General features: G+C 37.8%; 1 protein-coding gene across 4 annotated transcripts; it reads right to left on the bottom strand.

Annotated features, from left to right (window-relative positions):
* Positions 1–2,750: 2,750 nt before the first annotated feature.
* On the bottom strand, positions 2,751–11,519 carry atp6v1aa (ATPase H+ transporting V1 subunit Aa). 4 transcript variants are annotated; one of them, XM_042723822.1, is made up of 15 exons: positions 11,380–11,519; positions 10,672–10,770; positions 10,401–10,529; positions 9,790–10,004; positions 8,823–8,960; positions 8,454–8,605; positions 7,691–7,853; positions 6,577–6,685; positions 6,286–6,408; positions 5,597–5,711; positions 5,355–5,418; positions 5,049–5,252; positions 4,821–4,915; positions 4,513–4,684; positions 2,751–3,536 (listed from the first exon to the last, which is right to left on the bottom strand). In XM_042723822.1, exons 2-15 carry the CDS (start codon positions 10,751–10,753, stop codon positions 3,444–3,446), a joined length of 1,854 nt encoding a protein of 617 aa, XP_042579756.1. In that variant the 5' UTR covers positions 10,754–10,770; positions 11,380–11,519; the 3' UTR covers positions 2,751–3,443. The 4 variants fall into 4 exon arrangements, with proteins under 4 accessions (XP_042579756.1, XP_042579758.1, XP_042579759.1 ...); XM_042723824.1 differs by having other exon boundaries at positions 11,422–11,440; XM_042723825.1 differs by lacking the exon at positions 11,380–11,519 and adding an exon at positions 10,968–10,986.
* Positions 11,520–11,669: the final 150 nt, after the last annotated feature.

The following is an 11,669-nucleotide window of genomic DNA, read 5'->3' as shown; positions in this document are numbered from 1 at the left end:
CTGATCTTGTATCAGCACTCAACACTGAATACATTTCCTCTCAAGAGAGGCCTGATCTCAACACTCATGCTGTGCTTCAGTATTCTGTTTTGATTAAAGAACCTAATTGCAAAGTTCTTCATTTTCACCTACACGCCTTTTGTAAGACCCAGCAGGGCCTTCGCTTCAGAAATAGCTGCTTGTGAACTGGTTTGTGATTGTGTGATTTCGTCCCGTGGGCTTAGGTTTGTTTACTGTGAAAATCACCATCTCTCCTTCTGACACAAATAAACCAGTTTTATTATTCAAGTGTCTGTGGTGACTTCCCGGTCTCATGTAACTACACGATTAACCACAGCTTGAAAAACATCCACAAGGCCAGACCAGCACAAGTCTGTCTCTGAGTGAGTGATGTGACATACAGCCAAGTATGGTGACCCATACTCAGAATTCGTGCTCTGCATTTAACCCATCCATGGCACACAGGGAGCAGTTGGGGGTTCAGTGCCTTGCTCAAGGGCACCTCTGTCATGGTATTGCCGGCCTTAAGACTCGAACCCACAACCTTAGGGTTAGGAGTCAAACTCTCTAACCATTAGGCCATGACTTCCCCTTGTCGAGAAAAGCAAAATAAATAAATAAAGTCACAGGTGGATATGTAAAGATTTTCAAATTGGAAACATCTACAATACCATTCAAAAGTTAGGGTCAGTAAAAATTTTTTTAAAGAAATTAATATTTTTTATTCCATAAGAATGCATTAAATTGAATAAAAGTAACAATATATATATACAGGTCCTTCTCAAAAAATTAGCATATTGTGAAAACGTTCATTATTTTCCATAATGTAATGATAAAAATTTTACTTTCATATATTTTAGATTCATTGCACACCAACTGAAATATTTCAGGTCTTTTATTTTTTTTAATACTGATGATTTTGGCATACAGCTCATGAAAACCCAAAATTCCTATCTCAAAAAATTAGCATATTTCATCCGACCAATAAAAGAAAAGTGTTTTTAATAAAAAAAAAAGTCAACCTTCAAATAATTATGTTCAGTTATGCACTCAATACTTGGTCGGGAATCCTTTTGCAGAAATGACTGCTTCAATGCGGCGTGGCATGGAGGCAATCAGCCTGTGGCACTGCTGAGGTGTTATGGAGGCCCAGGATGCTTCGATAGCGGCTTTAAGTTCATCCAGAGTGTTGGGTCTTGCGTCTCTCAACTTTCTCTTCACAATATCCCACAGATTCTCTATGGGGTTCAGGTCAGGAGAGTTGGCAGGCCAATTGAGCACAGTAATACCATGGTCAGTAAACCATTTACCAGTGGTTTTGGCACTGTGAGCAGGTGCCAGCTCGTGCTGAAAAACGAAATCTTCATCTCCATAAAGCTTTTCAGCAGATGGAAGCATGAAGTGCTCCAAAATCTCCTGATAGCTAGCTGCATTGACCCTGCCCTTGATAAAACACAGTGGACCAACACCAGCAGCTGACATGGCACCCCAGACCATCACTGACTGTGGGTACTTGACACTGGACTTCAGGCATTTTGGCATTTCCTTCTCCCCAGTTTTCCTCCAGACTCTGGCACCTTGATTTCCGAATGACATGCAAAATTTGCTTTCATCCGAAAAAAGTACTTTGGACCACTGAGCAACAGTCCAGTGCTGCTTCTCTGTAGCCCAGGTCAGGCGCTTCTGCCGCTGTTTCTGGTTCAAAAGCACACGCCTGTGCACGGTGTCTCTGGATGTTTCTACTCCAGACTCAGTCCACTGCTTCCGCAGGTCCCCCAAGATCTGGAATCCGGTCCCTTCTCCACAATCTTCCTCAGGGTCCAGTCACCTCTTCTCGTTGTGCAGCGTTTTTTGCCACACTTTTTCCTTCCCACAGACTTCCCACTGAGGTGCCTTGATACAGCACTCTGGGAACAGCCTATTCGTTCAGAAATTTCTTTCTGTCTTACCCTCTCGCTTGAGGGTGTCAATGATGGCCTTCTGGGTAAACCTCTTACCCATGATTGCGGTTTTGAGTAATGAACCAGGCTGGGAGTTTTTAAAAGCCTCAGGAATCTTTTGCAGGTGTTTAGAGTTAATTAGTTGATTCAGATGATTAGGTTAATAGCTCCTTTAGAGAACCTTTTCATGATATGGTAATTTTTTGAGATAGGAATTTTGGCCTTTCATGAGCTGTATGCCAAAATCATCAGTATTAAAACAATAAAAGACCTGAAATATTTCAGTTGGTCTGCAATGAATCTAAAATATATGAAAGTTTAATTTTTATCATTACATTATGGAAAATAATGAACTTTTTCACAATATGCTAATTTTTTGAGAAGGACCTGTATATTGTTACTTATTTTCAAGTAACATTTCTGAAAAAAAAAACTTGCGTAGCTTTATATATATAAAGCTATGCAAGTCTTTTCAGAAATGTTAGTTGATATTAAAATGTTTTCTGAAAGATCATGTGACACTGAAGACTGGAGAAAAATTTACTCTTTAAAAAGACTGGAGTAAAAATCAAACTGTTCCATCACAAGGAAAAATATTAAAATAGAAAACAGTTATTTTAAATTGCAATAATATTTTGCAATTTTATTGTTTTACTGTAATTTTTTGATCAAATAAATGCAGCCTTGGTGAGCACAAAATAATAATAATAATAATAATAACTTTCCGACCCTAAACTTTCGAGAGTGAGAGAAGAACTACTAGAATGGAAAGCAAATCATCTATTTTTTGTTATAAAGCAGAGTCATTCAAACAGTTTCCAATAGTTTAATTCTTTGGAACTGAACACACAACACCACACACAATAAATGTAATAATGTACCACTACAGAAGCCACAATACTCTACCCACACACCCACACACACTCACTCACATGAATATGAGAAACAATCAAAGGAACACACATAGAGCAGAAGACACATTCATGAGACAAAACAAGATTCAAATAAATAAGGGAAACCTCGATGATCCCTTTCTGACTTCCATTGTTTCCGTTATTATACAACACATTTCTATTGGTCACAGAGAAAAAAACTGAGATGGGAATAAATACTGTGCTCCCCTGCGCTCCTAACACATGCAGTCATGGGAAAGCAGGTGGTGAGAAAAAGAGAAGATGAATGTTAGCTGTTTTTGTGCTTCAAGTGTTGAGTTTCAGCACAGAGAGATCACAGAGGCATTTGCTTAAGATGCTAAAATACAATCTTATAGTTCAAACACCAAGTAACAGTTGTAGTTATAGAGTGAGAACACACACTCTTTTTACATTTCTATAAGACTTTGTTCAGATTAGCGATGGCTACTAGCTCTGACTTTCATTTGTCACGTTCAGTTTCAGTGTATATTCAGAAGAGAGGTACACATACACAAGGGAGCATTGGGAAATGCACTGCACAGCACAGGGGAGGAGAGAGCTGGGACACGTGTGAAGTCAAAGGTTGCTTTTAGTCCTCCAGAGTGCGGAAAGAATTCTGCATGTCTTCCAGCAGTTGAGCGTAATCAGCTTTGATCTTCGCTTCACCCTCTTTGACTGGATCCTGCCAAGCACACAGACACATGCAGTTATGGAAAACTGCTCAATTTCAGCCATTAAATGAATGTAAATAATCTAATTATTTAAAGAAACTTGTAATAAATATTATAATGGACATGTATAAATAAGTCCAATAAATTTATTACATTATTAACACATTTTTCAGTCAATATTTCATGTCTTGTATTAAAGGTAACAAGTAAATAAGACCTATACTAGATTAAACAACAGTCCAGTTACCATTAATGTTTTAATGTTAATCATCTTCCATATTGTTTGGTCTAAGAGGTTCATGGCAATAATATTTTATATTGCAATATTTTATTTTTAAGGACATTTTAATACCTCTTTTTTAATAACTCCCGTTTAATTTTTAATACCATATTTTATACTTCTGTATATATTCAAACACTTTTCAACATTTCACAAATAATTTTATGCCGTTTTTGGTTGAAAACAGGATCAGGATGGGACACCACAGACTCAAGCCCACATCCTCATTATATAATGATACTCTCAGAATCAGAAAGAGCTTTATTGTCAAGTGTGTTTGTTTTGTTTATTGGTTTTGGTGACAGAAGCTTCCAGTACACAGACACAACAACAATGCACAGATAATAAAAAATGAAGAAGTGTGAATAAAATACACATATGTATGTATGGTGGTATATATATACTATATAGTATTATAATATTCATTACTCATTGAATTTATAATTTTCAGTTTTTATGTTAACTTTAAAAAAAAATTTATTACCATTTTTATTTTTTTATTTAGCTTTCAATTAATTTTTATTTTCATTTTAGTTATTTTGTAATTCAGTTTAAACTTATTTCATTTAGTTACCAACACAGCACTCTTTTTAAGTTAAAAGTTTTCATTAAATATTTATGTTTTATTTGATTTCAGCTTTTGCAACCTATGGTCTATGATCTTTACATCTACAAAAATCCCAACATCAATATTTGAGCAACGGTACCTTAAACTTCATGGAACTGATGCGATAAAGAATTTCTCCCATGTGTTCACGGATCTGGGCCCAGGTGATCTTGTTATCGCTCTGCGCTGTGGTCTCGACAGCATGCCGGGCCAGGTCATAAAAAGCTATCATATTGGACAGGATCCCCACTGTCTTATAGAAGGGACAGAACCTGGAAGAGAGTGACAGGGAGATAATGTGAGAAATAATTAGCATAGACCGACAAACAGGCAACTAGAACAAGACAACATCAAAAATAGGTCTGTGGGAATGTCACATTCATCATATTGCACGGATGATTAGTTTACCTGTCATAGGGAGTGTAACCGTTCTGCTGCAGGAAGTCATCTTTAATGAGTTTGGCCACCTCCAGAGTGATTTTATCCGTTTCAGCCAGGGAGGCCTGTGGGCAAAAAAATAAAAAATAAATGCATTCAGAATCAACAAATATATATTAAATAAATTATTAACACAAATACATTACACAAAAAAAAAAAATCTTAAACACTGTTTTAATAACACTATTTGACAAACACCTTTCCAACAAGTTGCACAATCTCAGCCAGGTCCTCCTCCTCCTGCAGAATCTCTTTAGCTTTGGTACGCAGCGGCACAAACTCTGGGAAGTGTTTGTCATAGTACTCATCCAGCGCTCGTGTATATTTACTGTAACTGATCAGCCAGTTAACAGAAGGGAAGTGTTTCCTCTGGGCAAGCTTCTTATCTAGACCCCAGAACACCTGAGAGCAACAGTTCAAATGAGAGCGGGGGGGAAATAATAGAAGATTCTATTACTGCTTCATTTAAAAGAGTTAAATGAACTTCTCATAGTAGTCACCCACCTGCACAATACCAAGAGTGGCAGAAGTCACAGGATCTGAGAAGTCACCACCAGGGGGAGACACACTGTAGAGAAATTAACAGAAACATCTGCAGTTAGACACCATATCGCCATAAAAAAATGCATGTAATATTTTAAGAAACACACATAACATTCCCAAAATAATAAATCAGAGTTTGTACAAACTTACATATGAATTTGCATATTTATCATAATAACCCACTTGATGTTGAGTGTACTTACGCTCCCACAATGCTGACGCTGCCCTCTCTCTCTGGGTTACCCAGGCACTTCACTCGACCTGCTCTCTCATAGAATGATGCCAGACGGGCTCCAAGGTATGCGGGATACCCACTGTCTGTAGAAGGAAAACAAGAAAGTTTAATTATCCAATATAAGAATGTTACAAGGCTGCACAATTTAGTCGGAACACCAAGTTGTGAATGTGGTGACAACTTATTGACATTGCAGTTATTACACATGTGGCATCTCATTTCGCTTCGGTTTGGGTAGGTATTAAAAAAAACTGCATTGCAGCCACAACTGCAGTGTATATGACAACAAAATAGCAAGTTTGAGATAAGTTTTACACACATTTTGCTGTCAATACAAAGCAGAACTTTAAAGTATGCAGTACAGGCAAAAAGTATTTTTTAAATTCAATAGTAGTCTATAGTGATTTAGCAATCATGTAATCACAAAAGTTTAGGGTCGGTAAGGTTTCTCATCATGGCTGTTGATTAAAATTACTATTTAAAATGCAATTTATTCCTGAGAAGCTGGATTTTCAGCAGCTCTCTGGTCTTCAATGTCACATGATCCTTCAGAAGTTATTTGCTGCTCATGAAACATTTCCTGTTATTATCAATGTTGAAAACAGTTGTATTGCTTAATAGTTTTGTGATTCTTCAATAAAAAAAGAAAGTACATACCAGCAGGCATCTCAGCCAATCGTCCAGAGATCTCCCTAAGAGCCTCAGCCCAGCGAGAGGTGGAGTCAGCCATCATGCTGACGTTATAGCCCATGTCTCTGAAGTACTCAGACAATGTGATACCTGTTCACACACAAAGCATGTTATGAAGATAAATGTATCCACATACACACATATATAGATTTGCTCTTACGGGCTTTGTTTCATTTAATTTTGCTATCAATAATCGTCTCATAAAACCTGATTCACCAGCATTACAGCAAATTTAATGTATACAGCTCTTGAGTTTACCTGTGTAGATGGAGGCTTCTCTGGCAGCCACAGGCATGTTTGAGGTGTTGGCCACCAGTGCCGTTCTCTTCATAATGCTCTCCACCTTGCCGTCCACCTCCATCGTTAGCTATCGAACAAAATTACAGTCAATCATCTAAACCAGGTTCATTTAAACTAGAGGTCGACCGATTCATCGGTTTTGCCGATTAATCGGCACCGATAGTTGATTGGCGGAACAATCAGTTATCACCAAAAATCCATGCCGATAGTTTTCCAGGTTGCATCCATTGGTGGAGTGGCTGAGAAGGGTCCGCTGCCATTATACAGTACGAGAGCGGCCTCTAGAGGCGGAAATCACTTACAGAACATGTTTTTTGTTTTGACAAGTGACGCTGCGTGCATGTATGTAACATTAATTAAATAATCATGCAGTGTTTTAAAATAGAATCAAATAAAGTGTGAGAGTACACATATAATATCCATTATCTATGTATGTAATTTTAATGCTATGGCCTTGTGTACTGTAGATATTTAAAGATGGCCATCTTTAAGCATGACTGTTAAAATTAAATGGTAATACTTAACAGTAAGAGTCTATTTGTATTATTAATGAAAGCTGCAGAAGTATTGTTCCTAGTGTGTTCATTTCAACATTTACTAATACTAATAGGCTACATTTTTTAATTTTAAAGTTTCTTTTTTTAACATTAGTAAACTATGAAATAACTTTAATGATCAATATAATAATTAATATTAACATGTTTATTCATTTACAAAGTATGGTTCATTACTGCTACTGCTTTTTTAAAATAGTAAAGCACTGTTTTAGTTTTCAATTAGTAACAATTTTAAAAACTATCAGTTGATTAATCAGTATCGGCCAGTGTGGTCCAACCTTGCTATCTGTATCGGTAAAATCCACTATTGGTTGCCCTCTAATTTAAACCACATGACAGAGTCACTTGAACCTCTACTCTTTTTAAATATAAAAAAACAAACACAGAAACTTTATAAAACAAAATGACTTAATCCTGGAACTTGTGATTATTGTAAGGTTATTCGATGACTTAATAAAAAACGTATTTGACAATGTGACTATATATAGCATCATTAAACCCAGTGCCATACCAACCTCCGGAAAGTCTCTTAATACTTCAGACATCTCGTTTCCACGCTCTCCGCAACCCACGTAAATGATGACATCACTGTTCGAGTACTTAGAGAGAGACTGAGAGATCACGGTCTTACCACAGCCGAAGGCTCCTGGAATGGCTGTGGTCCCTCCTTGGACACAACTGCAAAATGCCAGAAATCATGAGTATTTTGCTCAAAATTTATAAATCACAATTATTAATAATCAACATTTTCAGAAATTACTTTTTACATTTCATCAGAATTACTGCACTTCCAAATAAGCCCAAATCAAGAGAACTTCAACTAATATGCATGATTTAACTAATCTCATCCTTGATTTATTATATTTATTACAGTTCATTAATGAGAAGGCATGCTTGCAGATTTAACAGCATCAAATAGCGCAAGCAGCTTCAGTAAAAAACACTGATTGGCTGTATTACACTTTCATTGGAGAAACTCCAACGTACAGTACATGTTTGTCTGTATTTTCTGATTATCTGTTCTTTTTCTGCAGTGCAAAGAGAGCATGTGCACATGATAGCCAGTTGGCAAGTTTAAGTAAAACTAGGGGCAGAAAAAAAAAAAAAACTCTGAATGGAGGATCTGGCAACCCTAAGCATGAAATCTTGTGGGGGTTTGTTACCAATGCAAGATAATCGAAATTGACATTTTCAGTATAAATAACCAGTGGGCCAAGACTGCAGACAAGTCTGTTTAATTAATGGAGAAATGAGAATCAAGAAAAGCTTAAGACTCACGGAAAGAGGGCGTCCAGTACTCGTTGTCCAGTTAGCAGGGGGTGATTGGCAGGTAGCTTCTCAGTAACAGGCCTCACCTGTCGCACAGGCCACACCTGCACCATGGTGAACTTCTCCTTGACTCCTTCAAACTCCAGTTCCAGCACCACGTCCTGACACACACATGAAAAGGGAAGTTCCAGTAATTAGTAATATTGGGTTTCTTCCTCATCTTACCTAAACATCTTAGGGAGTTTTTCCATCCAACTGTTCCTTTCATAACGTACTATTCAAATTAGTTTAAATTGACTTGAATTACCCTTGCGTGCTTGACTATAAAAGTATGGTAGTATTTCAGGACATGTGAGGATGATTGTGGACTTGACTCACAGAGACGTCATAATTTCCTGGCGGAGCGAGGTAGGTGACTGTTCCCCTGCTGCGAGGGGGCAGCATGATCTTGTGTTTGATGAGAGAGTTCTCATACACCAATCCATAGATATCACCTCCTGTAACGTGACTTCCAACCTGAAAAAACAATCAGTGCATAATTTCAATATAGTATACAAATACTGTTTATATACAGACAAGAGTACACATTCACAAAAGTCATACACATTCAAATCGAGGGAGCAAGTGGCAGCTTAGATTTATGACCCAAATGGATTTTATATGCTATTTCCAAAAAGACTAAAATCCTTTTTTTTTTTTCATACGGTAATTTCTACAATTATTGTAGATACAAAATTAATAGTGCCTCTAAGATATTGGCTTTTGGTGAATTTCATCATTTAAAAGCCTAAATATGTCATTTTGCATGCTGGTGGTTGAGGGAATCCATTCCCATTTATCTAATTTATTATATATCCATTTAAATATCAGCCTTTTGTGAAAATGACAAGTGCTAGGAAATACATGTTGCAGGATGTGGCACATTTAGGACTACAGAAATGACAGCTGACAAACGGTTTTACACAATCAGCTTCCATATGCAGTGATGAGGTGCAGTTTAGCTTTGCCATGCCCAGTGCTAATGGTTAAAATTAATTTGTGGCAAAAAACTTACAATATTCTTTAAATTGTGGAACAGCAATGGTAAAGGCGGTAATGTTTGTTCTTGCTTTGCATCATAATTTAGAAGTATATAATTGGGTCTGTAGACATTTCAATTGCATATTAAAACTGCATATTATATCAGAATTTGAACTCGGCCCCATGCATACTACTATATTACACCCCTAGACTATCATGACTCACAGTGCTAGAAAAAGTGTCAAAACTGTCCATGGTGGCAAATCCGAAAAACAAGGTGCATGACGTCACTGTATACAGAGAAAGACACACACACAATTCTTACCCTCAGGTTCTGAAAAGGAGAGAACTCCCACTTGAGGTCCCTGTTAAGAGCTCCTATGTTAACTCCTCTGGGGATGTAGATGCTCTTTGTGAGGTCATTGATGTCTTTGAGGGGACGCTGAATACCATCAAAGATGGAGCCCATGATTCCAGGCCCCAGCTCCACAGAGAGTGGCTTTCCAGTGCGGAGCACGGGGTCTCCAACACTAACTCCAGCTGTGGATAGCTCAGGAAAACATATAGACAGATACTAATACAACACAAAAATATACTTTGGCAACATCATGATGAACCATGAAAAATAAAAATTAAGGTTTTTAAGAGCCATTTTTCTGAAATTTTAAAAACTTTTGGATTAAAAGTTTGGATTATCTTTGTTAAAACCTTTTCAAGTAATGTAGACTGAGCAAGGGCTGGAATACACTACACAACTTTTAAAATCCAAACAGACAGGCATAATACAGTTTTCCACTCATATCTGCAGACTACCTCAGACTTTCAGCAACTAGCATCAAATTGTTCGGGCTGTAAATCAGGGGAAAATCTGGGCAAAAACTGGGTAGAGTGTGTATTCCAGCCTTAAGTAAACCACTCTTGAATGGTAAAGGATACAGGTCTCCTCGTACACCTGGATGGTTGCCATATCTCCCTCCAATCGGATAATTTCTCCCACCAGCTCACTGTGGCCCACACGCACCAGTTCATACATAGCCGCACCTGCCATGCTGGAGGCTGTCACCACTGCAATGAACACAGACTGTAACCTGTCCATCTCATGACCCACATCTGTCAGTCAAAATAAACTGCTTCTGGGAGGAACGTTGTACTGCTGTATGTTCAATTTCGTAACAAAGTGACATTAGAACAGATTTTTTATTTTTACCTGGGCCTGAAACTCCATGCACATATCCGAACTGACTCTCGCGCTCCTCATCTTGGATCTTAGGCAGCTTGGAAAAATCCATTCTCTGTGTTAGCAATCCTGAAAGAGGAAGTGTGAAACAGTTCATTCATTCCATCTGCACCAATATCTATATTCAGTGTTTCAAGACACATGCCAAACCTTATCAACATTACAAGACGTTTCAATTTTCACAATTTCAATAGAACCTCAAGGTCTACTGTTTTGTTCCAGTTCTAATCAATATACTCGAAAGCAAATGTGAGTTTCAATCTTACTGTTATGATAAATATTTCAATTACTGATGACAAATTTAAAGACTTTCTCGACTATAATATTAAGAGAACCACTATGGCCGGCCGGTATCCATTCAGATTTAAACTATTCCTGCTGAGTATCAAATTAAAATTATATGAATTTGACTCCTGTACTAAACGCACAACAGATCAAATAAAGATATATAGAAATAAACGCCTTCACACGACCAAAACTACTGAATTGCGAGATCTAACGTTAGCAAGCTTTAGTTAGGAACCACTGGATGTCAGGTGACAGATGGCTACTAGCAAAGCCTGATCAGCAACTGAGATGTCACCTGCGTCACGTTAGAAAATGAGACAGGACCAAGCTGCCCGGTTTGATAGCAATAAAAACATAACTGTATAAAAAAAATCAAACGATGAGTCTTACTGTATTAGCATGAAATGAACGACAATCCTCGGAATACCCTACCAAGCAGTGGAGCGAGGAAAAAAAACTGTCACGACATTGGTCAGCTGACCTGCCAGGATCAAGGAAGTCCGTGTGTACGCAGTGCAAAAACAAAGTACGCCATTACGGCTCCCACAGTGGACATTCTGCGTGGAAATGTATAGCGCATCTGATCCAACATGGCGCCCATCGAACCACAGTTTCTCCATTTCCTGTGTTCATCGTTTGAACACAAGGACGTTACCGCAAGGAGCCAGCCACGCATCGTA

The sequence above is a fragment of the Cyprinus carpio genome, chromosome B5, assembly GCF_018340385.1.
Source record: "Cyprinus carpio isolate SPL01 chromosome B5, ASM1834038v1, whole genome shotgun sequence".
NCBI classification, from domain to species: domain Eukaryota; kingdom Metazoa; phylum Chordata; class Actinopteri; order Cypriniformes; family Cyprinidae; genus Cyprinus; species Cyprinus carpio.
Note: the sequence above shows the minus strand (reverse complement) of the source record. Positions and strands in the feature narration are given on the sequence as shown.

What these genes read in the sequence shown, in the direction of transcription:
- atp6v1aa (XM_042723822.1), bottom strand. Translation starts at nt 10,753, where the DNA reads ATGGATTTTTCCAAGCTGCCTAAGATCCAAGATGAGGAGCGCGAGAGT. An exon ending in CCAGGTGTACGAGGAGACCT is followed by an intron (nt 10,005 to 10,400) that starts GTATCCTTTACC and finishes AGCTATCCACAG; the next exon opens with CTGGAGTTAGTGTTGGAGAC. An exon ending in CCACTCTTGGTATTGTGCAG is followed by an intron (nt 5,253 to 5,354) that starts GTGGGTGACTAC and finishes TGTTGCTCTCAG; the next exon opens with GTGTTCTGGGGTCTAGATAA.